General features: G+C 39.8%; 1 protein-coding gene across 1 annotated transcript in view; it reads left to right on the top strand.

The window, feature by feature from the left end:
- The first annotated feature begins 1,211 nt into the window (after nucleotides 1–1,211).
- The window catches only part of LOC114435631 (copine-5), a 93,127-nt gene continuing 66,740 nt past the window's right edge, over nucleotides 1,212–27,598 (top strand). The window contains 4 exon segments of the mRNA XM_075353404.1: nucleotides 1,212–1,248; nucleotides 1,407–1,679; nucleotides 25,568–25,608; nucleotides 25,906–25,952. Of these exon segments, the coding sequence (XP_075209519.1) occupies nucleotides 1,238–1,248; nucleotides 1,407–1,679; nucleotides 25,568–25,608; nucleotides 25,906–25,952 (372 nt within the window). The 5' untranslated portion in view covers nucleotides 1,212–1,237.

The following is a 27,598-nucleotide window of genomic DNA, read 5'->3' as shown; positions in this document are numbered from 1 at the left end:
CTCTGCTACAAAAAAGTGACAGTGGCACGTTTCTGGTGAAAAGTGGTTTCTCTCCTGATGCAACCAGTGATCTAAACAGCTGGTTGATTCTTTATTTATGACCACTAGTGTTAATGTGCATTTCATACATGTGCGTTGGTCCTTTGTTTATTCATGAGAAGAGGCAGAGAGGGATGTTAGAGAATACATGCACACACACATGCCTACATTTAGGAACAGCAGCTATCTAAAAATGACAAACCATCACTTTCTTGGCAGGCGGCTGCATCAGTTTAGCATATTCATTACAATGTGTTTTATAGGACAGGTTGTAGCTCCATATACAAAAAAATGGGCTAATGATGGATGGTGGCCATTAAATCTTTATGTAATTCCCTCCCTGTAATTAATATTGATTTTAAATCAGCCAGTATGAACACCCTTTTGATTGGTAGCTATTTCTTAAATGTTGTGCACAGAAAATTATACAATGCGAATAGAAGCAGCTGCAACATGGACCATTGTAGGACTTGAACTCTATTTGTATTTAACAGCACTGGCTGAATGAACAGTCACTGTTCCAAACAGCTAAAGGAGGTTTCTGAATTTTTAAGCTGTTTCCCCATTATTGAGGTCAGTGGTTTTCTCTGGGAGCTGTTCCACAGCTGTGGTGCTGAATTATTTCCTTTAATTCTGCATCTCAGTCACTCTGCTCTTGTGACCTTTATGGGGGGGAGTGCCTAATTAAACAAAGCCATGCCACTAATTAACAACCTATAGATTATTTCTGGAAGCTGTTAAGGTGAATTGTGTCTATAATTACTCAACAAAAATGTTGGGAAAAAAAGAAGTAAATGTGCACCAAAGTTTGTGTAGCAGCAGAAAGCTTTTCTCTCCCACCCTTAGACCCTCTGAATGATCCACTGCCAGTATCACGAGCCCACAGTCTGCACAGCTGCACTGTATTTAATAGTTTTAAATAAATCCTTCCACGCCTGGAAAAAAGTCACACATCTGTGCATGGTTAAATTTCTATGACAGACAGACAGTCTCTCAATGAAGAGTCCGCAGAGGAGGACTTCGCAGGGTGACAGCAGCAGCACCGGGGTATATGGGCAGGCTGGCTGCCCTGTGTGAGTGTAATTCCGTGTGGGAGGAGGATGGGTGGGTTTAAGTGTATCTAGTCTCTTCTCTTCACACGCTCTGCTGTGTGCACAGACTGAAGACAAAAGCAGAGAGCGGTCCACCTCTCCATGTGATGTGCAGCAGGTCGGTGAGGGCGCAACAGTGATTTCAGATATTGTCCCCCCGCATTCAAAAATATTTACTGCATGGAGAGTTAGACAAGTCGCTTCTTTTTTTCTTTCTTTTTTTTTTTATCCGGGTGTTCACTCACCGAGTGCTCCCTACCCTTCCATCTTCTTCAGCATCAACATTTGTGAAGTGGCTGCCTCGCCCGGTCGGACCGGAGGCCGTCTGGTCTCTGATCTGGTCTCAGGAGTCACCGGAGACTCGACGCGCTCCGTGGGAGCCAGGCTGTGCGCTTCTCGGATCACTCCCGAGCCACCGCGAGCTTTGGCGATGGAGATGATGGAGGGAGACGTTATGGACAAGCTGGAGGACATGTCCTCGGTGTACGACTTCGATCCGATCACCGGAAACATCCCCGCCACCAAAGTAGAGATAACCGTCTCCTGCAGGTGAGTGAAGGCGTACGCGGAGAGCGGAGAGCGCTGGGGAAGTTCTGTGTTCAGTCTGCGAGCTGGGAAAGTTGTGAAGGGGCCCCACCCTGTCTGTGGGATCAAGTTCGGATCGTTTATTGTCACGTTACTTATCCTGCAGCACTGACAGAACTAGAATAAACAGATCTATCGTGCTGCAGTTCACTTAACTAATCACATCCCAGAAAGTTCTTTTATACGGAGACTCTTTCTGTCGAGCTGTTTTTAAGATTATTATGTAAAATGCGATCAATATCTAATAAAGTTCATCATTGTTAACTTTTTGTATCAAAAACAACCTCTGAACATAACATGGCAGTGTTTTACATCTGTGTGCCGTAAAACATGTGAAAAGGTGTGAAAAGCTTTTTGCGCAAAACGCTTATTATGTAGACAAAATGTGACATAATGCACCCAGTGGTTATGTATCATATACATCCATTACCATCTCTCCAGCCAGAAGCCTCATTTATACTGTACTCCCTGTAACCACTGGTCGCTTTCTGAGCACTGACAGCCTGAATCCTCCTTCTCCTGCATTTTTAAAAAAGAGTTAAAGATTCAAAGCTTTGCATCACACAGCATGCATGTGTCGCTGGCCCCAAGCTTTACATCCTTTCTTGATTATTTTTCAGTTGGTATTTCCTTCTCAGAAAGTATGTCAGGAAAAGTAATCCTGCCTCACTAACTGTATAACCCTGCAGCACAGTGAGAATAGACAGTCACTCTTCTTACCATTAGGAAAGGTTTTAAAGTCAAGGCTCTCAACGCCTTTCGCCTCTCAGACACTAAAGTGCTGGCATGTGAGTGTCTTCATACACACACACACACAGATACACATGCGGATGTTTCTGGTCTTTGATGCTGGGTTTTAGGTTGGTGAGCCATCGAAGCAGAGTGAGTTTGAGCTATAACAAGCTGTGCGTGCATTATTGATGGGCTTTCCGACGTTCAGAGAAGCTTGCTGCCACATCTCTCAGCTCAGAGTGCAAAAAAAAAGCAAAAAAAAAAACAACAGAGAAATTTACTGAATGAACAACCACTGTGTTGGAAATGGTGGGCGATAGTTGAGAATCAGTTCTGATGGAGAACAGGATGGTCAGCCTCCTGCATGGATTTGTCTGTGAAGAAGACTGGGATTACATCATTACTGATGCGCAATTAAGCACCATTCAGGTAAACGATGAGTCCCATTCTGACAACCCCCTGCATTTATGCAAATGATACCTGTGATATGAGTATGCCTCTGCAGTGATGGTAAATAGAAGGAGACTGGTGGTGCATATTCCTCCTTCCAGAAGGAAGAGGAGTTTGAGGAAGAAATCATTAATCGAAAAGGGAGGGTCGATGCTTTTCCCTCTTGCTTCACTGCCTACCTTGTTTGTGTGAGAGAGAGTCAGGAGGAGAGAAGTGAAGGCAGAGGGTTCATCATAGATGGCAAATCCCCGCTTTCAATGAATAAGATGTTGAATATTGTAGCCTGCTATAAACAAACTCACTGATGAGGAGGTGTGCTCCCGGTGATCAAGCTGGAGGTTGCTCTTATAACCATGCCACCAATTTTCCTGCAATTCTTGCCATGTGAATATATGTATCAGCTGTGCTCAGGCTCCTCCTGAAGCAGAAGAAATCAACAGCTCAAGTCTTTCTATCACATTCACACACTTCTAATAACAGCTCAAGGCCTCACAAATCATCTAAATCCTTTGTACAGATGTTGTGTGAGTCAGATTTCTATTCAGGAGAAGAAGAGCCTCCCTGTCGGGTGTTCTTTGCAGTTCTCCCTTTGTCATCATGTACATGCACTCTCTGAAACCTCTGAACCATGATGATAGCTGTTCCGTGGGGGTTAATACCCCTTATTACAGACTACACCCCCTCTATTTGACAATGTATTATTATCAGGACCAGTGAGAAACGGGTAAAAGAGAGGGGTGGGTGGGCACTGGGATCAGGAATAAAGGGGGAAATGATAGGAATTGGTGCATCTTCATTCAAGCACGGGGAAGCATGGAGGATTTGGCAGCATATATGTGTGTGTGTGTGTGTGTAATTCAGAGCTATATACCATGTTGCCATTTGTCAGTATGTTTGATGTGCACATTTGTTTTGTGGGGAAGCTTGGCCTTCAGGAGCTGTGTCAGAAATAGAAAACTGGTGAGACAGCTTGACACTAAAAAAAACGAGAGCGAAGAGAGAAAAGAGATTTTTGGGCCAAAATCCAACCTGTGGTTTCTCTTAAACTGGTGTTTACACTCCCACAGGGCTTGTCAGTCAATGGTCTACTTCCTACGGAGAAATGAGGGAAAAGGGAGTGCAACTGGCATGTGGACAGGAAAGCGGAGGTGTAAGTCCAACAACAGCCACAAAGCCCAGCCGCAGTCCTCCATTCAGCTCTTTGTTGAATCCCCCCAGTGCCGTTTGTGAACGAATCAAAGTCCAGTTTCTGCTTCACTATCTCACTGTCCAGTCAATACAACAACATAACGAAGTACTTATGGGTCTAACGTGGCTCATAACCATTTCTCCAGTCAGCTGAGGAGAGACTGTCTGGCTTGCGCATTGAACCAGCTGCTGAGAGTGATATTGAAAAGCACTAAGCTCACCTGGAATTACCTATTGCTTTGTTACTGTGTGTTGCAGTGTAATAGGAGTATAAAAAAGAAAATAACAACTACATTTTGAGGTTATAGCATAATGTTTCTTTTCAACAGAACATTAAAATCATCTTCAAATCTTTGAAGAACACAGTTACTGAAGGCATGTGCAGAATCTTCTAATTTCTTCAAAACTTCTGGATAATAAACGCAACATACCACACCGAAGTCCGCTGTGGTCTTTAGAAAAATCATAGTTTAGGTGAAACCAGAACCTATCAATCAAACATCAAGCTTGTCCACCATCTTTTAGGCTAATATGGTGTTTTGTCCAGAGGTTTTGCATGTACTACTATGTATGTTCACATGACCACAAGAGGGAGCTATGCATTGCCTTTAAATATTGTTTTTCTTGGAAAGTCAGAAAGGGATAACATGTCCATGCCTTTTGTGTACAATGCAAAAATAATTCTAATTCTATCAAAGTAAAGAATTACACAAAGTTCCATCAGTACTGAGTATTGGTACAGACCTTAGTTTGGTTACACCGTGCAAACTGAGCAAGAAATATTTGTAATGTAATACAGGTTTTGATGGATTTTTAAGTAGCAGGTGCTGTCCAATATTTTTACCAGCCTTCTTGCTGTGTGGTTCTCTCTGCCTGTGTTGCTTTTCTCCAAGGGCTCAGGCTTCCTCCTGACATTTCAAAGACATGCATGTTAGGTTGGCTGGTGGTTCTAAAATTGACCATTGGTGTGCATGTGAGCATGAATGGTTGCATGTCTCTTTGCATTAGCTTTGTGATAGGCTGGTGACCTCAAGAAGCAATTCTGATACGTGTGATAGTGATTGTGAACATTGCAGGGCCACTGATTATTTACACATTGAGACAGTAAAAAATATGTCTGCATTCATTGGCCATTTGCTGGTGCTGATTTTCTCTGTAGATCTAGGCAGTTTTAATGTGATTTTCCTCCTCGTGTATTGCACACATTGCAGAACCCAGAGCGCAATGGGTTTCTACCATTTGTTGCAGGATGCCTTGTGGCTGAATATAGTTCTATGTGACACTGAGAGCATATTTGTGGTGTTTGTCATTCTCCAGAAGAAATATGAATTAATTAATTGTGGCAATATTGCTTGATGAATAAGACTGAACATATAAAGTGCCTAAAGCCTTTACACAGTATTGAAGGGGCACGTGAAGCATGACTTCCAACAAGCACTGGGTCAAAGTTCACATTGACTGAATGCAGCAGAAGCCCAATTAAACCATTAATAGATTGGCCTTTCCCTGACAGTGAGTGACACCTAGTATAGGGTGTTCAATAATTTAAAGATAGATCTTCTAGTAGTAGCTGGATTCTACTTTAATTGGTGGCTTGTTGTTGTGACATAATTCTATTCTCTCTGCAGTTGGCTAGCAGTGGGACGTGGGATTTCACAGCTTGTTTCCTGAGTGCAGGCAGTGCATGTGTTGCTGTGATTAAATTCATCCGCTAAATGTCTGGATTGTCTGCATTTGCATAGAAATATGTGCTTATGAGAACCCTGATTTCATCTTTCGCCAGCTTCCTCTACGGATCTGGGACAGATATGAAAGCATCTCACACAGAGTAGGAAAGCCCCGGGGAGATCCAGCACCACTGCTGCTCAACATTCTGATTTCCCTCGCTCTTTCACATCTCTCTTGGTTTTGTGTACTATTGGTGTGAATATGTGCTGCACCACATGCTTCACTGAAGCTTATTAGCCACAAGAAGAGTGCTGTGAGCTCAGCTTTCCAGAACACAACATAATTATCTTGCGGATGATTCCCCTCCACCAAAACGGCAACCACCCTCTTTCTCTCTCTGTAACTTACTCACACCCACGCACCAAAGCGTGGCCACATTTGGATTATAACATTCCCTCTAGTTGTGACATATGGTTATGTTTGTGCTAAGAACATCATGGACATATTGCCTGACATTCACTTTTATGTTATGTTTAAAGAAACATATGATTGTAATACCTGACATTATCCCATCAGGAGACAGATACAGCCACTACACTCCACGATAGGAGTTAGATTGGGGATGGTGGAGGTCTGTAAAAACACAGTGGACTTTTCACTTAAGTCCCAAGTTCTCCTGACTCCGCAAGAGGTTAACTTATGTTTTTTAATCACAGTTGGTTTGGCACAGAAAACTACTAACTACTACTACACTTTTTGTTAAATTAGTGTAACTTCTCTCTACAATGCGATAGCAACAGATTAGTTCAGCAGTTTCGCATTAAAACGAACAATATGAATCATCTGTGGAAGCTATAAAACGCTAACAACATCAGCCAATCCTACGAGGCGCCCCTGCGCGTTTAGTTGGCTGGTTGTCACTCTCTTCCTGCTCTGCGCGCACCAGAGATGATGTGCATGATGGCCGAAGTCACAGACTGGTTGGGAGGAGTGGCTTCAGGGTGAACTCGAGAGAAAAGGGCATGTGTTTACTTTCAAAATCTGGCTGACTCTCATTGAGTTTTCAAAATCTCCTACCCTACCTGTTTTACATGAAATACTGCTCCTGTGGCATGGTCGCCATGTCAGCTTCTGTTGCAGCAAGTCGACCATTCCAATAAAGACACTTTCCAGCATCTGAGGAGCAGTAAAACAAGTCGTGAACCTAAAATCAGCAATAATTATGAGTTAATGTTGTTAACACACAGGTGCATCATTTATCAGTCACACAGTGTACTGAATATTCACTTTATTTATTTTTTTATCTCTGTCTGATTTATTTAAAAAGACTCAGTACCAGCCACTATCCAACACTCCCAGCTACTGCAAGTGTTAAAGAAAATTAAGTTTGGTTAATTCTGGTAATTAAACACCATGCAGTTGTAAATGTATCCACTTTGTTCACACAGAAAAAAGACTCCTGATATGGCACAATAAAGTCTTACAGAAGTACTTAAAGCTGTGAGAATGACTAAATAACAAGGGCTACATTTCCCAAGTTGCAGTCACTCAATGACCCACATGATGACAGATGACAGGCAAATAAAGCACTTAAGCATTGTTTTATTGCAGGGCCAGCTATTCCAAGTATTACCCTGCAGTGACATATGGAAAGCATTCAATCATCTTTCAATTATTTATTATAATAGGCCCATGAGCCCAAGTAACACAGTATTTTATTTATAAAACTAACCACAGTGGATTTTTCTAACATGCAACCTGTCAGGTTGGTTTCACATATGAATGCTTGGTCAGGGTCACTTGAGTGACACACTGTAGCACATGGGTTAGTTTGGCAGTCTGCAATAGAAGATGTTAGGCATCAGAAAGAAATTCTCGGAGACTGCTTTGAACTGTTTCAAGCTACTAATGCTACTAAAGCTCTAATGCTTTAGATGTACTGGGACTCATTACTATGGCAACAGAAACTAAAACCATCTTCTTTCCCTAAACCTAAACTCAAGTCTCCTGGGTAACCCACCTCCTCCACAGTTTGAGTTTGTTAGCTGGCTAATGCTACTGGAGGTTAACAAAATCTTTTTTTGCTAATTAAGCCATGGGTACTTCCTGAAGTTTAAGTTCCTTCACCTTGTATCTGAAGTGTTAGCTGAAAATGAGCTTCTGTTAAGGACTGTGACACTTTAACATGAGCATTGATGAGGATGTCCGTGACTTCAGTCAGCTCCGATACAGACCTGGCCTTTTGGAGGGCAGTACACGAACTCCGTTGATACAGTAGTAGATCACAACCTTTCTAATCCACCTCCTGTGCTTTGCTGGTAGCTCTGTTGACAGCTGTGGGGTCAGTTGTGTGTGTTGAGGCTTCTCTAGCAGCATTTTGGAATGAAAAAAAAATCACTATATGAAGCTCAGAAGCAGTGTATATAAACACACATCAGAGTTTTGTGTTTGGCCTTTCCTTCCTGCCTGCAAAAACTGCATTGATCCACAGAAAACATATTATATTTTGGTATGTCTGTGGGGAGCTGTTTGCATACAAAAGGACATTTGGCTGCTGTTATATGCTAAAGCATTCTTTTCTACTGACCTGGCAGAGCCAATCAATTATTTTCTACCCTCTCACCTAGCTGCTAACAGAGTGAATGAGTGCATTACAGGCAGCAAACACATTTTGCTGAACGCTATTTACTATCTTTCACAGTTCAATGCTTTTTTTTGCCTTTTTAAATTCCTTTTAATTTTTTTTTGCCCTCTCTGTACGCTGATGGACAGACTGTGACTAATGCTTTCACTAAATCAATAAAGTGGACTGTGGGCATGCTGAAAAGGTCAAATGTGCACATGTCAAGAGCTTGCATCTACATTTATCAGCAATATTTTCCTTTACGTTTGTTTTGTATAAATCATATGAATGAATGATGTCAAAAATGTCATCATCTTTGCACCTGTTTTTGCCTTCAGTATGATGATATTATAAGGATGCTGATTTTTATCCGTCGCTCCTCACTCTGCACCCAATAATCCCCTCCAGTCCTGACAGCAGCACTGTTCAGTTGTCAGCGTCTTCACAGAGCGATGCCTATAATCGGCTCTGTCTGCTCTGCTACTGAGAATTAACTGTCTCATTCCTGTAGCCATCAAACTCTTCCATCCTCCATACTTGTACTGAGCTTGTATCTCGTGGCTCTTGTGTCTAGGTGAGAGAATCTCCTTGAATGCAAACAAGGCCTGGTGAGGCTGTGGATGACAGGCACTGAACATAAGTGATGTTAGTTCCAAGGGAAGAGGGGTGACACTCTCTGCGAGTGTTAATGATGGTTCACTGTCATGCTGGCTTTAGTGGCTGAGAGGCTAAAACGAGGCTTTGATCTGTGCTCTCTGGCTGACGGGGCTTGCTGAGTATCTGGCAGAAGAAGCAGAGAAACCATGGGAAGACAAAGTCAAAATGTATTGGTGAAGGTCTGGAAAAATCAAAGCAACAAACTCTCTCTGTTTTGTAAGTAGCTAAAAAGTGTGTTACGAGTAAACATGTTATGTTAAAGGGCTAATTTTAAACTCAGGTCGGGTGGGTGAGGCTGCTGTGGCCCCATGAAAAATCCTTTGATGTGAGGCAAAATTCTCAGATTGCTTTGGATTCCAGTCAAACTCAGGTAAATCTGAGAATCTTCACAATATTGTAACTACATCATTTTTTTTCTGGAATCCTAATTAACTTCACAAAACCACAACTATGATTGTTGCTGTGTCAGAAGGCAAAAACTAGTAGATAAACAGCAGAATCACACCTGGTTTGCCCTACTCCAACCCACACCCTGCTGTTTTGATCTCAATCCACCTCCGGGAAGTGTGGTGGACTGTAATGCTAATGCAACAGAGAAACTCGATCGTGCCATGGAACAGCTCACTTCAGGGATGGACAATTTACAAATGGAGGGTAGGGATTTGAGAGTGTGTACCTGTGGGACTGAGAGTGGCGGTCGTGCCTCCCCTTTTCCTGGGGCTCATCAGCAGAGCACAGGGGAGCACAGAGAGCATGTTTACTGACTCCCTGTGTCCTATGGGGGGTTGCATATTGTGTTTTTTGTTTGTGCTTCTATTGTTGTATGTTACCTAGGATGTGTTTTACAGTTATTGAATTTATTGAATAATCACCTCATGCCCTGTTTAGGCTGTATGTTGTGTTTTACATGCACATCCTCCCCCTCCCTGTGTATCTTGTTTGCTTGTGTGTTGTGAAATACGTGTCCGCCCCTTTGAGTAAGAAATGTATTATTTGTGCGAAAGTGACGTCATCAGGAGGGGACATCGTTATGTTTTTCAGAGTTGGCGGAAAAGTTGTCATTAGTGTTTGTCAGCTCCAAAAGAGGTTGGCAACAGCACCAAATAGTTAAAAGAATAACACAAGATATCTCTAAATAGGGTAATTTAATGCAGCCCGAGCACATCAAATCTGCTCTTACTTATTTTCCGGGTGTAAATGATTGACAGGTATCATGTCCCGCCCTCGCCATCTGGTGACCATTTGGGCTAAGTGACCAATCAGCAGCGGGCTGGCACCGGTTACATGATTGACAGGTGTCGTTTCACGCCCTCGTGATTTACTTTACCGAAGAAGAAAAAGAAAATGATGAAGAAGAAGAAAAAAAGAAGAAGGCGACAAATGGCGGGCGCTAACATGAGGTGGAGGTTCAGCACAATTAAACGGATAAAGTCTTTTCTACGGAGTAAAATGGGACGGGACAGACTAAACGCCCTGGCTATGGTCTCTATCGAGCGGGAGTTCATCAACACCAGACTTTAATGACATGGTCGTTAACAACTTCTTTTTTAAATAAGGTAGGCCCCAGCTTATGAACTGTTTAAAGGACAAAAGCCCTCCTGCCTGGCCTCAGTTGTGCTGTTGTTCATTGTTTTATTCAGGGTCCAGTGTAGCTACATGATAAGAGTTCAGATCCATCGTAATGCATGTCACCCAGTCATTGTACCGGTGAAAATTTGTCAGTCGGTTTGCGTGTGTGTGCGCATGTGCGTGCATATGACAATATTTTTTTTGTTAGCCCACCCAATCAATTTCACCACCAGCCACCACTGGTGTCAGATAAAAATGTCCCCATTCATTGCTATGTTTAAGGCACAAAACCAGGCAATACAGGAGAGTGCTGATGTTTTGTGACGGTAAAAGGTGTTCAAAATGGAATCATTTAATTGTACAAAAAGCTCTAAATCACCATAATTTTTATAGCTTGGCTAGAAGCCTGCAGTGTGCTTGAATACACCAGTATAACAAAGCCGTTTTTCACATGGTAAACGTATTCCAATCAGTCACTTGCACAGTTCTTGCTCCTACTGAGAAAGAAAAAAAGTTTTTAATCTTCCCTTAAGTCAAGGACTGAAGAGTGTTTACACATGTTTCATCTCCACGTTGGGAATTGCGGGTCACCTAAATAGACTTTAGACATTAATTATGTTTGTCTTATTAACATCTGACCAGGGTGTACAACTCACAAATCCCTGATTAGCATTTTATCAAAGTTACACTGGACTGCCACTGCTATCTCAGTGTGTCTTATTACTTTATTACATAATTGGATTAATTTGGCTTTCTTAGCTGGAGCTGTTGAGAAACTCTAACAAAGCTAAGAGGAAGCAACACTGTAGTCATTCAGCATGACAATGCTCACAAAAAAAATAAACAGTGTCTGTGGAGGAAACAGATGCAGTATTTGTAAAGAAAGAAAGACCTGTTTAATGTTAATTAATTACAGATCATCAGCAAGCCCATTTCTACTTCTTTGCCACTGTCTGCTTGCCTGGGGGTTGACAAGTTTGCTTGAAAAAGGTGCTATATACAATTGAGTTGAATTGAATGCTATAATTTACCATCTGCCTACATCTCTTGCAAGGAGATCTACACTGTACCTGCAGACAAAGTTTGAAATGCTGAGTTGACATCCGCTGGCACCGTCAGTAATGGGACCTGTTGCAGGAAGGTGTTCAGTGTGCTGTGGGTACTGTCAGTACTGAGTGTGAATGCACACATTCAGCATATATTTCCAAATGTGCAGGGAAAGGTCAGGAATGTGAAAAATAAGATATACCCACGTCATTAAGCCCACTAAATTGCAGATTTGCTGTGCCCTCTGTGCAACAATATCTACATGTAAACATTGTTAGACTGTTAGTCTGTTGTTTTACCTCCTGAAATCGAAAGATGAAATAGAATACAGTATCTGTGAGCATCAAAGCCCTCTGATAAACAAGACAGGTGCACGAACAGTCAATTACCTGTGTGAATTTCACCCATTGTGAAACCCGTGCTGTGGTAGAGGCATCTGTCCTTAGCATATGTGAGAGAGGATTGGGAGCTTAATGGCTCTCAGTCAGAGCTATTGAGGTAGGTGAGTCACAGCTGTGGACAGCTAGCATCACCTGGCAATTAGAAAGATGGGCCCTTTTCATCCTCAATAGGACCACATCACCTCAATTGAGGCATTTTAGTTGACTACAATTAACTAGTTTGTTTAGAAGAGCATGCTGGCGCTGGCCAGGAGCAGGCGATTGAATACCTACAGTGCTTACAGCTGTTACTTTCACCAGTCTCTTCTTTGAGAACTGTTGGTAGTTTAAGTTGCTAAGTAGGTTGGCTGGTGTACATTTTTTTCTGCTCTTGGTCTGAACAAAGTTCTTTGCAGCATGTCATTAATTTAATGCTTGTTCTCATCAATCAGGGCCACTTTAATCAGTGATGCTTAAAATTAGAACTAATATCTGGCATGCAATAGTTAACAAGCTCACCCTGCTACTGCTATGTGGTCTTAGGTTTGGATCTTTTAGTGTATTTTTAAAATGATATGTCTCCAATCTCTTATCAATATGTCATTTAGCTGATCTGTAGCTAGATTTTATTTTGAAAAATGTTTAATTAGGCTGATAATTAAATTCATGCTGTACCTGTGGAACCTTAAAACCTGATTTCTTGACACTTATAAAACAACAACAACAAAAACAAAAAAAAACATTCTATTTTATCTGACATTTCTATTACACAAGTGGGACTGAGAAGTAATTGTCTGAACAGTCTACCACCAACATTGTGTATAATTCCATTTTTACCAACTATGGGGAAGTCAGCATCTTGTAGTGAATGATGCATGATTGAGTTCGCTCCTCAGAGAAGATGTGAAATTGGTTGCCTATTCTCAGCCCACAGTGCTATTTCAGCTCTGGCTCGGTGCCCCTCATTGCAGGATGGGATGGTGATTGGACAAGATGGTCATGTGTGGTACAGCAAAGCTGTAGATGTGTGAAAAGAGTGTGGGTGAGATGACTGGTTTTGATGATGGTGCTACCAACGCCCTGAGTGGAAAAAATATAATGAATAAGGGAAAATGTGTAGGTATGTGAGTTGTTGTACGATTGCATCTGTGATTTTAGACAGTTATCGTGGTTGGTTATATGTGAACTCATGCAAATAACAAATATAGCCACATTTGCAAGTATCTATCCACCTAAAGTGTAGTTAGTCCCCTAAGGCATCACTGGTATTATATAATGAAACTTTCTTAGATGTGTCTTTATTTACAGTGAGTCATTGTGGACTTCTAAAGCTGTTAGTGTATTCTTTCTTCTTCTTCTTCTTCTTCTTAGCTAAACTGGCAGGGCTTCATGTGGATATCCATGTAACCTTGTATACTAAGCTCAGATCAGCTGTAAAGATATCTAAAGGGCTCTAATACCATCGGGATTTATTTCGCAGTTTTTTCTATTAGCCTGTATAACAGCACACAGGAAAGCCAACAGAGGACCACATTTGAAGGTGTGACTCCCAGGAGATGGGTTTAATTCCCTTGTGAGGCCATTATTTATTTTTTTTTAACTAACAGTAAATTGCACTTCTATTTAACTAACATAAATATTTTGGGTACAACATATTATCCATTCTAAATATGATTAAAGATTAAAGCATCTCTTGGCAGAAGAGATCTTATAGACCTATATATAGCTATACAGTTTTTGTCATGTCCAGAGTACCTCTTTATACAGAAGTGCATGTCTCAGTGGCAGGAAGAGGTGGACATCTGACAATAAGGTCCTCTCTCTATAACGACCCACTTTCCTCAAACGATCACACATTTTTATAATGACCTACTCTGAGGCAGTTTCCAAACTTTTTTTTTCCAAGGACTGCAGTTTTACTGTATTCTTTCATTTTTATTTTGTCCCTGATCCCCAAAACGTGTGCTGCATTCACTCACAGTATCAAAGGCGCAGAGTTGTAGAAGTATAAATATGTTCAATATTCCACCTCCAAAAAACGTATTTCTGCGTTTTCAGAACGTTTTCACCTGTCTAATATGAAGATTCATACATTAAATATTACTGCTTTAAACTGTAATCAATGATTCCCATTGGTCAGGGTCCTAACTGTACAGTAGTTTCTGCTCATTACCTGACTTCTGGTCACTTGTGCCATGACGCAGTCTCTACTGTTGGGATTTTTTTTTTGTGATGATCCCGAGTTTCCCTGCCAGGGCTGCAAGCTCGCTGTGTCTGTCTGGCAGGCTGAGCAGGAATCTCCCCTGAGGAAGTCTTGGCCTGAATAATTCAACAGCTGGTGGGAAAAACGATCCTGCCTGGTTCTGCCATCGATCCGGCACTAAAGCAATGCCAGCACTATCGTTTGGACTCTGATGATTGAGGCTGTTAAGAGAGCTTTATTTATGAATTGCTACTGCTAGTGGTTTTGTTACTGCTGTAAAATATGACACGGTTTCCCTGTAGTTATAACGTGGATGCCTATATTACTTGCATGTACCAAAGCACACATAGAATATATGTATGTAAGTTGACTATCAGGAAAATAAAACAGCCAAGTAATAAGAAAGACAAACGGCATACTAGTGATAATTTGAGAGGCAAAGATTTCTGATACATCATCTAGCTGTAATAACACTGTGCTCCATATGCTTTATCCAATGCTCCTCTCCCACTCTTATAAACAGATTACCCACCTTCCTCCACCTCCACATTTTCCTATATTGCATCCTCTATAATCTTTTTTCCTGTCCCCATCTGCTCACTGTTTTTTTCCACCTTCCACTAGTTACTCCACTGCTCTCTTTTCACTTTGTTCTTCCCTCCTTACCCCTCATTAACTCCTCCTCCTTTCCTCCTTTCCACCACTGCTGCCATCCACTCGTCACTTTCATTTTGTTTCTCTGCCGGCGCTTTTTCATTTAAGAGGTGTAACGACAGCCTTCATATTACAATCCATCCTTGTTTTCGTGTCCTTGAGGAAAACACTCACCCCGTTTCTGCTTTTCTTTAGTGGAAAATTGTCAGTACTGGATACAGACCTTGAAAACACCATGTTTTTAGAAAGTGAAAAAAGATTCTTTCATTTTTAGCTTCTCCATGCATTTTGAATGTGTTTTTTAAAACCTAGAAGTGTTATTACCAACACTGTAGGTGGATAATTATCTGTCACACGGACACATAGGTCCTGTTTTAACTTTCTTCTTACAGTAAAGCCCAGAACACAGAGGCTTCTTTCCATTAAATCTTTCTACCTCAGAAACAGTAATTTATTGCTCTGTTAATTAAGCAACAACACAAAATGACCAACATTACAGTTTCATGTCCTGCATGCTTGAAGATGCACATTTGCAAACCTCCAAAATATATTAAAAAAAATAAATAAATAAGTAAATAAATAATGTTATATTTAAGGGTTACACTGAGCTTTCTGGTGAGGACTGGTTGGTCTGGTTGAATGTATTGTGGTAATGCCAGACTCAAGAAGTCACTGTCAAACCACACTCCTAATGAAGCTGCAGTAGTAATTGGGCTCCACCTCTGGACAACATGAATAGTACCTTGCTAGTTTGAAGACTTTCTCCTCTTATGTTTATTCTCATTTTTCAGAAAAAAAGCTATTTTCAGAAAAAAAAGATGCTGTATTCAGTTTGTTCAGTTGCAAAGTTCCAGTTATGATTTAGTTCTCTTTTCTCTTTTCTATAGAAACACAAACAAAACATGCTCCTTCCCCCTCATCTTGACTTTTATTGTATTGTGTGCAAGCAAGAGGTCAAACCTGGGCTGCATGTTTTCAGTATAGACTCATTCCACACCCACAAACTGTCCTCCTTGCACCAGAAAAAAACACCTTTGGTGTCAACGTTTGGCTCTCAAAACACACATGTATTTCACAATCCTTTTTTTTCGATGTATATAATACTTGGCTAAAACATTATTCAGTGCAATGTGCAGCACAGTTTCCACAGTTTTTGTGTATATTTTTATTTAATGTCACTGGATAACAACAATAAATGTACAACAGCATAAAAGAAGACAGCACATGCTCTAAAATCAATTTACAAGTGAGGAGTGAATCTGTAAGCTCCCAAAGTTTTACTTATTAGCCTGTGGCAGCCTATTTGTGCTGACTTGTGCTCTATTCTGCGTGAGGAATCTCATCAGCTCGATTTGCATGTCTTGAAACGCCTCTTCAAAAAGACGCACTCATCCCTAGATATTTATCATCCTTTTCTTAGCCCGCTCACAGAGCAGTTAGAGTTGGAGAGCTGAGGAACCTCCCGCAGGTTAGAGGAAAGGAGCTGTCTAATTATTGTGGTTTGTGTCAGATCTCTGTAAATAAAGTCAGCAAAGTCTGTGTGTCTGTGTAACAGGCGCTCCTTTTTTCTCCCTGTGCAAGAGGAACTCAGTTATACTCAGTCTATTTCTGATATGATCTCAGAGGACTTCATTTTTCTCCCTCTCTCTCTTCTTGGTTCCATCTCTCTCTCACACACACACACATGCACGTCCTCTGACACACATTTTTCTCTCCTCTCCATCTCTTGTTCTTACATTTGATTTTCTCTTACATTTCTACTCTCTTGATTTCACCAACTCCCTTGTGCACAGAGACATACATACCCAAATCCTGCCCCCGCTGCCTCCGTGCATCTCATATTTTTTCATAACCTCATTTACATAGGGAAGTTGTGTTGCAGGAAGTTAGTTTGAAACCCCTTTAGTATTGCTGATCCCTTTGAAACATATTATGTAACACCTAATGCAAATCTGGTGACACATTTTAAATATTTTATGTCATAGCAGTAGTTGCTCAAATGTTATTCTTACTCTTAAAGGCATACTTAATACTGCAGTGATCCAGCCTAATACATTTAATTGAAAAAGCTCTTCTATCGTGCTGCTCAAATGTTGGATTGTTTTTTTCAACATTTTTTATTTTTCATCTTTGCTTGGTTCTGCAAAATACAGTGACTCCAAATTACAGAGACTGTCTGCTTGTGGGGAAGGATCAGGACATTATTTCACATTTTCATGTCACAACACTGTATTTAGGAGTAATTACCACAGTCTGGAACCCTGCAGACAAATCCTCCTGAGACTAAGTCTTAGTTGTTTTTAGAAATATCCGCTTGGCTTTCACTGGGCTCATTTGAGAGCTTCATCCACCTTTAGAATAAAACTCTGGAGCTTTGACGTTTTCATGTAGATGAGCACCTCATCTAAAGAAATTTTGGGAGATGTTTGCTTTCAGATTTGGGGCAGGACTATTGTTGTTTTGGGGCTGGTGTGTAGGAAGGCATATGCTGTGAGGGTTGCACTTGACAAGGTAATAAAAGAATTGCTTTGATGAGGCTTGTTTCTGCAGACCTAGTTTTGAATACACCCTGGTTGATCTCCTGTTGGCTGGGAGTTGGTTTGAAGTTTCAGCTAATGTAACCTTTTTGCCATACTCTTCCCCCACCTCCTGTTTGAGTGTCTTTACAATGTGCGTTATGCAACTGTGCCTGTTTATGTACTGTATACATGCAGAATTAATATTTATTTAACTGTACCAAAATACATTGTTGACAAGTGTTTTACATTGGTGTACCTACATGAATGACGGAGAGTGTGTGCATAGTAAATTAATTGACCATTCATTAAATTATGCATTTATTACATACTATTTAGTGTCACAATTAATAAACCAGTTGAAGAGGTGCAAACAAGACACCTACAACTATCAGTAGAGCAAATGTTAGTCAATAAAACAAGGGTTCTTGATGTTTATTTTCCTGTACAGTCAGTCTTTGGCTAAATTTATAAAGAAATGAAAAACCATGAAAAGTGTTTCTGTGTACCATTGTGACAAGTTCCACTACATTCACACAGCACATGGCTGTGTAAACACGGGTCAAAAATAAATCAACCACTATTGTTGTTTTTCCAAGTTACATGTAGCTCCCACAGAAAGTCAGGCAAAGGTTTTCCTATCATTCAACAAGGTCAGACATGGTTTATCCTTTGAAAGATTTCAGTAACCTGATATTAACCCCTCAGCATGACCACTCACTCTGCTGTTGGATAGCCTAAATACATGAACGGTATGTTTCTCTCAAGGTGCATTCACTGTACTGTGGAATCAGCATTATCTCTACCTTCATAGTCAACACTGACGTTCTCAGTGTGACACCCAGCTGTTGTTTCCTCTACTCAAACCTCTAAGCCCACAAAAAAGTAAATTATAATTATTAAAAAAATTATTATTAAAAATAAGCAAATGACAGGGCAGCTAATGATTAAACAACAACCTGAATTACTATTCGGGTTCATGTTTGATCAGGCACAGGTCTGCAAATCAATATAATGTACATTACCACAGTACTTATTTACTACAATAAGGTTTATCCACTAAAAACACAGCACTCCTTGATGTTTGGGAGCATTAAAATCCAATAAAAGTTTGGCTCCTTGACTTTAATGTGAAACCTTATCATCTTAATGTCACAACAGGACACAGCGTGTCAAAATAGATTAGTGCACCTCAAGAAACGGTGTCAACAAAACACTTAGTTTTCTAAATGCAGTGTTTGTTGCTGATGTAGCAAGTATGGGTGGTTAATGAGTCTTTATTTAAATGTGTTTCTTCAGTTATATCATTGACAGCCTCTACCAGAGCCTCAGATACAACGCAGGCTCTTTCAGAAACACAAGTTCTTTCTGTCAGATTTGTAAAACAAACGATAATTTGTAGTTTAAGTCTAATTGAATCTGTAACAATTAGGGCTGTGCGATTTGACGATAAATGATCGTGAAGGATTTGAACGTATCGGTGATCTACCAGAACGGACAGATCGTTTTATCGTCCATAGAGCACGTTCTATCAATTGCAGTTCTATGTTCGCGCAGACGCATGAGTTTTTTTCACTTGTCCAACTCTCAGTGCGCTTAATGTGAACACGACCAACCAGTGACAGCCTCCCTGTTAGGAAGCTACGGCTGAAAACGAAAAGAGAACGGAGCATCTGGTCCCTAAAACCAACTCCACCTTTATGTTCGTTACTGCGCGTGTTCTAAGCCTGTGTGTGTTTGCGCGCGACGTGTGTCGCAGTGGAAGGGCCGTGTGTATTATAATGCTACGAGCGCGTACGCGCCCACCTTTCTGAACATTTCCAGCTCGTTATATTCAGGTTCGCTGCTGTTGTGCCGTCAGCACCTGTGTGTGTGTGTGTGTGTAGTGGGAGGGCCGCGTGTGTACATCAGATGCAGACAGAGGCAACAGCTAATGACGTCAACAAAACAATAACGCAGGCATTTGATGAAGAGGCTCCATGAGAACTCTAGTAAACGGTGGACAGAGCTGACAGCAGCAGCTCCGTTTGTCCTTAGATATGATTCCCATGAAAGTTTGATCATTTGTTCTAAATCACATTAAACTTTAAGAGTTACTTAAGTCTCAATACTGTATTTATTGTTTAACCTTAGGAGGCACACTTTAGTCTGTTTAAATGACTGTTGAATAATACTTTACAGAACTACATTAGTCTTCTTTTTAACCTATTTGAATTTTGTTCTGTAAATTATTTAAATTTTCATGTTTATTGAAAACTAATACTGAGTGCACGTTATCAGAGTTTTTGTTTGCCTTTAACATCTACTGACAGTTTTTGAGAGGTAACAGAGTAGGCTACCTGACGTCATTTACACAGAAACATGCAAATTAGTGTCAATGTAAAAACAAATCGTGATAAAATCGAGATCGTGATTTTATCATTAAAGAATCGTGATATAAAATTTTTGCCATATTGCCCACCCCTAGTAACAATTCACCATTTCATTTTAAGAACGTTAGACTGAAAGACAATTATAGTTTGTGTGTATTTATGTTTTGAAACATTACAGTTTTATTATCATGATTTAGGGAGATGACATCAAACTGGTCTAATCAGAGGTTTACAGCTCAGCACAGAATTTATAGCACACATGCTTTTCATTTTTTAATAGAAACAGATGGGTGACCCCTTCAATAACAAATATATTATGTAGTCATCATTTATGTGTAATTCAGCTGCAACTTCTGTCACTATGTTTTTGTGTTCATGAATGTCTGAGTGCATTACATTTTATGGATGGGCAGACTGAGCTTTTCTTTGATGATGGTAGACACCATCATGGCAATGCATTCATTTGATCTTTGCAGCATCCTATGACAGCAGCTTATGCCACTGATACCGTAAAAAGCACTGAATGATACATTTGCATTTTAGTAGTGTGTACAGTGGCCCACCTCTAAAACCTGAATATTCTACTTGACATTAAAGATGGATTTGTAAGTACTCACCATATAAGATGCTCATCTATCATTCCCTACAGTAAAGTAACCATAAAACAGTCATTTTCTCACCAGTTACTGATCTGGAAAGGACACTAATGCTCCCAGAGGACATGGCTGTGTAAACCACAACTGGTACATGTATGTAATGTATACTCCCTGAAGACACGTAAAGATAACATTCTGTGTTTAGCACATATAGAGCAATGTAATTCAGGAGATTGAGTTTACATAATTTTATGTATGTATGTGTATGTGTATGTGTCAGCCATCATTACATTCTGCTTTTAAAAATGGTTAATAACATTAAAACATGCAATTTCCCCATTGTGGGACTAATAAGGGTTTCTTAAATCTTACATCTTAAAAACACATACTAAGATCCCCAATTATCACTGGAAAGAGTTGATGAGTTGATGAACTTAAGTGTGTTAGGTGAGGATTCATGTGGATGTGTTGAGACAATGTTCTACCTCATCAGTGTAACAACATTGCATTAGCAATGGTGTAAACACTGGCCTTATTAGCACATAACTAGTTTGTTTGCACATTTATACAATGCTGTCTTAACCTGCAGTTTTCATGATCTGAACCTTTTCCTACTGGTATGTAATTACCAGCTGGGACAGAGAAATTTAAACCAATGACTGATTGAAAGTTGGAAAATAAAGTGCAGTGGCACACTGTGTTTAACCATAACAGATAATGGAGAGACCATTAGAGAGATAACACACAGCCAGCAGATAAACAGAAGGTGAGAATGACAAAGATGGAGAGGGCACAGTAGTGGAATACATGGTCTGAATCATTTTGGACTGGTGAACAAAAACTAAATTAGAAAAGACAATGAGAGAGCAGTACAGCACACACACACTCACAAACACACTACAGTAATTATTTTTTTTTATTGTGCAGCTATGAACAAGTACAGAGTTTCTTTTGTTACTCTGTATAAATATGTGATTAATTCTTCTAAAAAGTCCATTGTCCAAAAATTCAAATTATTAACGCCTACTGACATCATCAGAATCTCAACCAGTGTTTAACAGTCAAATATATGTATGGTCTGTACAGTCCTGCAGATTCCTCTCCTCAGTGCATGTATGCAATATTCACCATAGGCAGTGTGTTGAAATCACCCACACATCGGTGGTGTTTTCAGCTGTCTTAAAAACACAGTCTTGAATTAAATAAGCTGAAAAATGAAAATTTAAGACACATGTTTAATTAACTTTTTTAATGCAGACATACAGGAGGATGTGAAGTTTTTCTAGTATTTTTTTCCCAACACATGTAATTATTCTACGGACATGAGAAAAGCCAATATAATGTGCTCTGAGCTAACAACCCTAAATACAAGGAACTGAATAAATGAAAGGTCAAACAGACTCCTACACTATTCTCATTTAATTTATGGATGCAGTTAGAACAACAGCAGCTTCCTCTGCCACCTCTACAGTTGTCTTTCTATAAAGAAAAAAACCCCAACAACTTATGTGTACACACATTTTTAGAGAAAGTTTATAATTTACCACTGATCAGTTATACACTGACAATCAGCAGTAATTACCATAATAACAAAACACTACGAAGGAAGAATGTCTCTGGTAAGAGTGTTGATTGAAATAACATCTCATTTTTTATAGTTATGATCAGTATTATTGAGTGCACAGTCTCATTATACACTATAGGGTATGTGTATATATTTGCATGTCATTTTGCAAAGTTGGTCAGTACTTACAGTTACTGCAAAGGGTTAGTTGCTATTAGCATACAGTTAAAGTGACTACGTGCTGGCTGTATGGGTTAATCTTTGCACCTTTATTACATTGTTTTTGATTGGTCTCATAATTTAAAATTTTTGAATAATTTGCATACTTTACCATATTTATGATATATAATGTCCCAGAGCAATTTTCTTGAGGACTCACATTCACACAACAACAATGAAGCATAAATAAACTGGGATTGGTGCACACATTGTGTGCTAATGTAGGCTTTGAGGGCTGTTAGGCTGGGGCTGGTTGATGGAAAGGGTCCAAACATACCTAAACATGTTTTTGGATAAGGGCTGAATAAATTAAAGTGAACAAAGCATCTTATTAGGAACAATACATTCAGTGTTTTCTCCTTAAGCATGAAAATATGAAAATAGCAAGATGCTTTATGTTCTTTCACTATACTTGTAGCACTGCAAGATAGCTGAAAGCTGCTGTGAGCTCTGCTTAACCTTTCACTGAAATGAAAGGCATTTGTGAACCGCAGCTAGTTTCTGTCTTTTTAAATTAGGAAATAATATGAAAAAAACTTCAGACTTAATGCGTTTCTTTTTTGTCCAGTATTTGTCTTCTCAGCTTGCTATAAAAGAGAAAAGAGAGAACACAGGAGTAGAGGAAAGATCAAATTGGAGGCTTATGAAAACAAATCACATGAATGTAGCTGAAGGTTTATGCAACAGAAGCTGCAGGAGAAAACCAAACAAGAAAAAAAGCCCAAAGTCAGAAGAGCCAACAGGCTCTGACATCTGGAGTGCAGGCTCTCATGTCACTACAGAGACTGAGCAAGCAAAAGAAAACACGAAGGGTAATAGTGCTGCGTACACATACAGTAGCCTCTGGCAGGCATTATGAAAAGGTCAAGCAAGCCTGATGGAGGTGTGACACAGGCACTCAAAACATGGGTGGAGATTAAGTTAGAGTGAGTGGGAGAGAGAGAGAGAGAGAGAGAGATTCATAAAAATACATTAAAATCTGTCAGGACCGGATGAAGGGAGACAGAGTGGAAAAAGCAGAGGAGAGAGCAGAACAGCAATAAAATAAATAATATAAGGAACAGAGTTAGTAACGTGTCAGTGTAGTGTCCACAGTCAAAGCCGTTAACCTGCATTACAAAGCTGTTAAACTAAAGAGAAGCTTGACACAACTTCAGGATATACTGTACTCTCAAACCATTAATGAGCTAACTGGTTGAATTAAGAGGGAAAAAAACTAGAGTCAGTCATGTAAATGTGTCAGAATGACCTCCATCTGTGATTGCTTCTCTGTGAACTGCAGCCTCGTTACAGTATTCACACTACAGGAGAGCTGAGTCAACTGTCAAACGCTGTGCTTTACTGCTTTTGATATTATTTGGTTGTTTTATTCTACTGCTCCACTATTATGGCTCAGATCAGTTTGCTGGAACACCTAAAACACACATTGTCTCACAAGAATATTTTAGCACAGATTAAACAAGCAAGCAATTTATCTAAACTCAAAGAGGAGGAAGGTGCTGTTTTTGTGACGCCTTTCTTCACAATCAAAGCTGGTGTGGTGCTGCCTCAGTGCAGGTTCTTGTGCTCCTTTTCACACAGCAGTCCATTCATCTCCATGACTACAGTCAGTCAGTGATATTCCTCTAAGCATGTGGCTCTATCATACACTGGTTTGGTGACAGGTTATGCCCTGTCTTAATCAGTCATTTTTTCATGCATGAAGCACAACGCTGAGTTTAGAAAACATAAAAAACTGGATACTTCACAGATTGTATGACAGAGTGGAGGGTGGAGAGGCGCACAGCATGAGAGAGAGGGACCCTTGATGATGACCTTTTTGTGCTTTCCCAGGCAAGTCTATAATTTTGTGTCTGCAACCTTTGCTGTAAATCAGAGCTGCAGGCGCTAATCAGACTTCAGGTTCACAGGGTCCCAGAACACTTGATGGCTACCAGGTTATCTTCTGATATTATGTTTTGTCACAGTGGCCCCATGTTAAATACCATTAGTCTGGTAATTAATAGCACTAAACAGCTATGTTTAACCTTCAAAAAATATTTATTCTTCAACATGAAAAAAATGGGTGAAGTGTCATTAAATAGAAAGAGGTGCAGTGAAAGACAGGGATGAATAAATCAGTCGAATAAACAGATTCTGGCGATCAGGCTGCCATTGTATGAGATTACAAACCAACAATTTTCCTTTGATACGCCTGCTAGCCAGCTGATTTTGTAGTCAGTGGCTGTATAAATGAACAGGTTTGTGCATGTTACAGACTTCACATGCAAGTAACTTCACTGTAGCTTCACTTAATGGCTGTGGTTTAAATTTGCTTTTATCATACAAAACTTGATCAAGGCTATGATCTTTGTTCATACTTCAGCTTCTTCAGCAGGTGAAAAAACACTAAGGTATTCATACTCTATGTGAGCCTTTTTTCTTTATTGAAGTAGTTACTTTAGAACTAGTAAGATACATAAAGATTTGTGAATAAAACTGGATATCAAAACACATTAGTAACTGAATAAAGCTATTTAGAAAAAGCATATTGTATTTTGCAAGTAAAAAAAAAAATCTTTAAAATCTGTAACAGTCCTGCACACAGATGTGTCCAATGACCTCCTGTACAGTAATATGAGATGGGACTCCCAGAGCTAATTAGCTGCTCAGCTGCCAGCATTTTAACCACCATGTAAACATACCTGCAGATGTCCCTTTGGTCTGTGGTCAGTGAGGGTAAAAAAACTGCCAGTGACCTGCGGCAACACATCCTCTGGCTCTAAATTTTTTTTTACTAAGATAAAAAGGCCAGAGGCGGAGAATAGATGTAGCTTAGATACAGCTGAGCTTACATGTGTGTTTTGTGCCAGATCATTTTGTTGTCAGGTAAAATTACAAAGATGCTTAAATAAGAACAATCAACATGAGAAAAACGATCAGAAACTGACAGCACAACAGGAGCCTCCATTACAGAGCAATGTTGAGGGCCACTGTGTCTCATCTTCTGTTCAATGTTGACTCAAATCTTTAGTGATCTCACATTTAAAATGCCTACCATTGTCATTTTTTTATGTCTAAATGCTGGTGTATGGTGCCTTTGATAGCATCAGTTGTGGAGGGAAAAATTCCTGCCAGAGTGCTCAGTAGACTAAAGTTTTGGATGTGTGTTGTGAATCTATGATCAGAGCAGAGTGGGTAGAGATCCAGAAACAAAGAACAAACACAAAATAGTGACAAAACCCCACAAATGACACAAATGAGGTTCCCACATTTTAAATAACAAAGGCTGTCAGCCACAGACATGCCAATTTATAATGCAACATCAATGCTGGGTTGCCCTGTATCTACAGCACTGATATGAGCATATCCGAATGAGACACATGATAGCCATTGGTGAGTAACATTTTGTATATTCTTTCCTCTTTTTTGCAGAAATCTGCTGGATAAAGACACATTCTCAAAGTCAGATCCAAGTGAGTATATCAATCATTAAGTATCCTGCCACTGTCCAGCTGTTTTTGTCCTATGTATTTCTCTTATTAGTGTGTTTTTGATCTTTTTTTGTGAATATGTTTCCCTTTTATTTGGAAAAGTCTTAGTTTTGTTGTGCAGTGGCTGTTTGTTCACTGTACTGAAGCTAAAAACCCTCACTTGGATTCTGTCTGCTTTTTTTCTTCTCTGGCTGTCTGATCATCTGTCTTTGTCGCTCTCATTTTTTTTTCTTTCACAATATTTCATCTTTTTAACCCTGTCTGGTGCTTTTTCTACAGTGTGTGTGCTCTATACACAAGGTGTGGAAACCAAACAGTGGAGAGAGGTGAGTGTACTCCAACACAAATAAAAGAGAAGAAAAGGAGAAAGCATGTATGTCCAATTACAGCTGTCTCTGTTATTGAGTGTGCACATGTGTGGAGCCGTCATGGTTTAGATAAGACGTTTAATCTTTAGTCGTTTTTTTCTGTTCATTGCTGGTTTTAAGATTTTATTAAAGCTGTTCAGTTATCTAGAAATGCCACAGACATATTCCCTGTTTGGAGACTCCAACCAACAAAGAAGGAAATCCTCACAATGTAATGATCAATATGTTGACCTTTTTTCCTGTATGTCATTTGGTTTATCTACCATTACACTCAGTCCTCTCAACATATGATCTGACCACTGAATCTCTTTGCTCAGTCAATAAAAACTAATAACCTGGATTATTTGAATATATATATAAATTAAAACTAATAAAAAGTAATTTTATGCACAGAACTGTGAAGGCAGCAGAATATATTAGACTGATGTATCTCATTCCTCTGTTCCACAGATTTCCATCACAATCCAAAACTATTAAAAACACAAATGGTCCTCACTGGCATTGGAAGTACTAGGTTATTTCGACTAAAACAGCTGTGACAAGATAATCAGCGTTTCTCACAGGCTATAATACATTCCCAGAAACTGAGATTAACTATTAAATATAAATTCTACAGTTTGTGATATCTCTGGTGTCATGTTTCTGAATGATGACATATTCAGTGGATAAGACATCGTAATTTAATCTGCAATTATACATTTGACCATTTTCATTTATACAGTTAGATGACCCTCATCTTGTGCTCTTGTGTTGTGTCACACATAACAGATGCGATGGTGTGGGCTCTCATTCAAATGTAGCTGAATTACTGTGGACAGCTCTGTTCACTGTGCATTAAAAAAGTGTGAGCATATGTGTTTAATGCAGTGTGTAATCATGCATAAATGCATCTTCACTTTTAACACAAATTACATCTCAATATAACTTAATATAATGAACATTTCACTCTTGTTTTCTGAAAAGATTTTAATCAGCCCTCTCAAAAGATGAATGAGCACATCTCTTGTCATCTTGATAAGAAATGATGAGCAGGTCCAGATGACATTGCAGCGCTGAACAAGTAAAACAAGCAGGTGACTCACCAAGACAATAATGGGGGTCCATTAAACTGGTGTATGTAGCACTGTAACATCATTATCACAACAGTAGATGGCTACTAGATAACAGCCCTAATTCTTGACACTGCATTTGCAGGAACTAAACAAAAGTGATGTTTGCAAAAAAAAGTTTGCAAGAAAAGTCAAAGAAAAACAGGCCACAGGAGGCAACATATTTTGGTCTGGTCATCCTGTGAGAACAGTACGGTTGATGTTGTTAGTTTGGCTTTATGGAGCAGTGACAAAGCTGCCTTTTCTATGTGCTTGCCACTGCCTGATATGGCTCCAAACACATGCTGTCCATGTTTCTTGTACATCCGTGTGTGCTGGTGCAGTGTCTATTTCTGTGTGTGATTCATTTTTTTGTGTCTACATGTCCAAAGCTCACACAGTGACAGCTCTGGCTGAAAGCTCTAACAAACCCTGATATAGTGCCACGCAACACTTGTCGCAAAAGAAAGAAAAAGAATCAGTGTTCAACTAGTTGTAAGTACTCGTACCTCTCTA

The sequence above is a fragment of the Parambassis ranga genome, chromosome 5 (genome assembly GCF_900634625.1).
Source record: "Parambassis ranga chromosome 5, fParRan2.1, whole genome shotgun sequence".
Lineage (NCBI taxonomy): Eukaryota > Metazoa > Chordata > Actinopteri > Ambassidae > Parambassis > Parambassis ranga.
The sequence above is the reverse complement of the archived record's forward strand: the minus strand, read 5'-3'. Positions and strand labels throughout refer to the sequence as shown.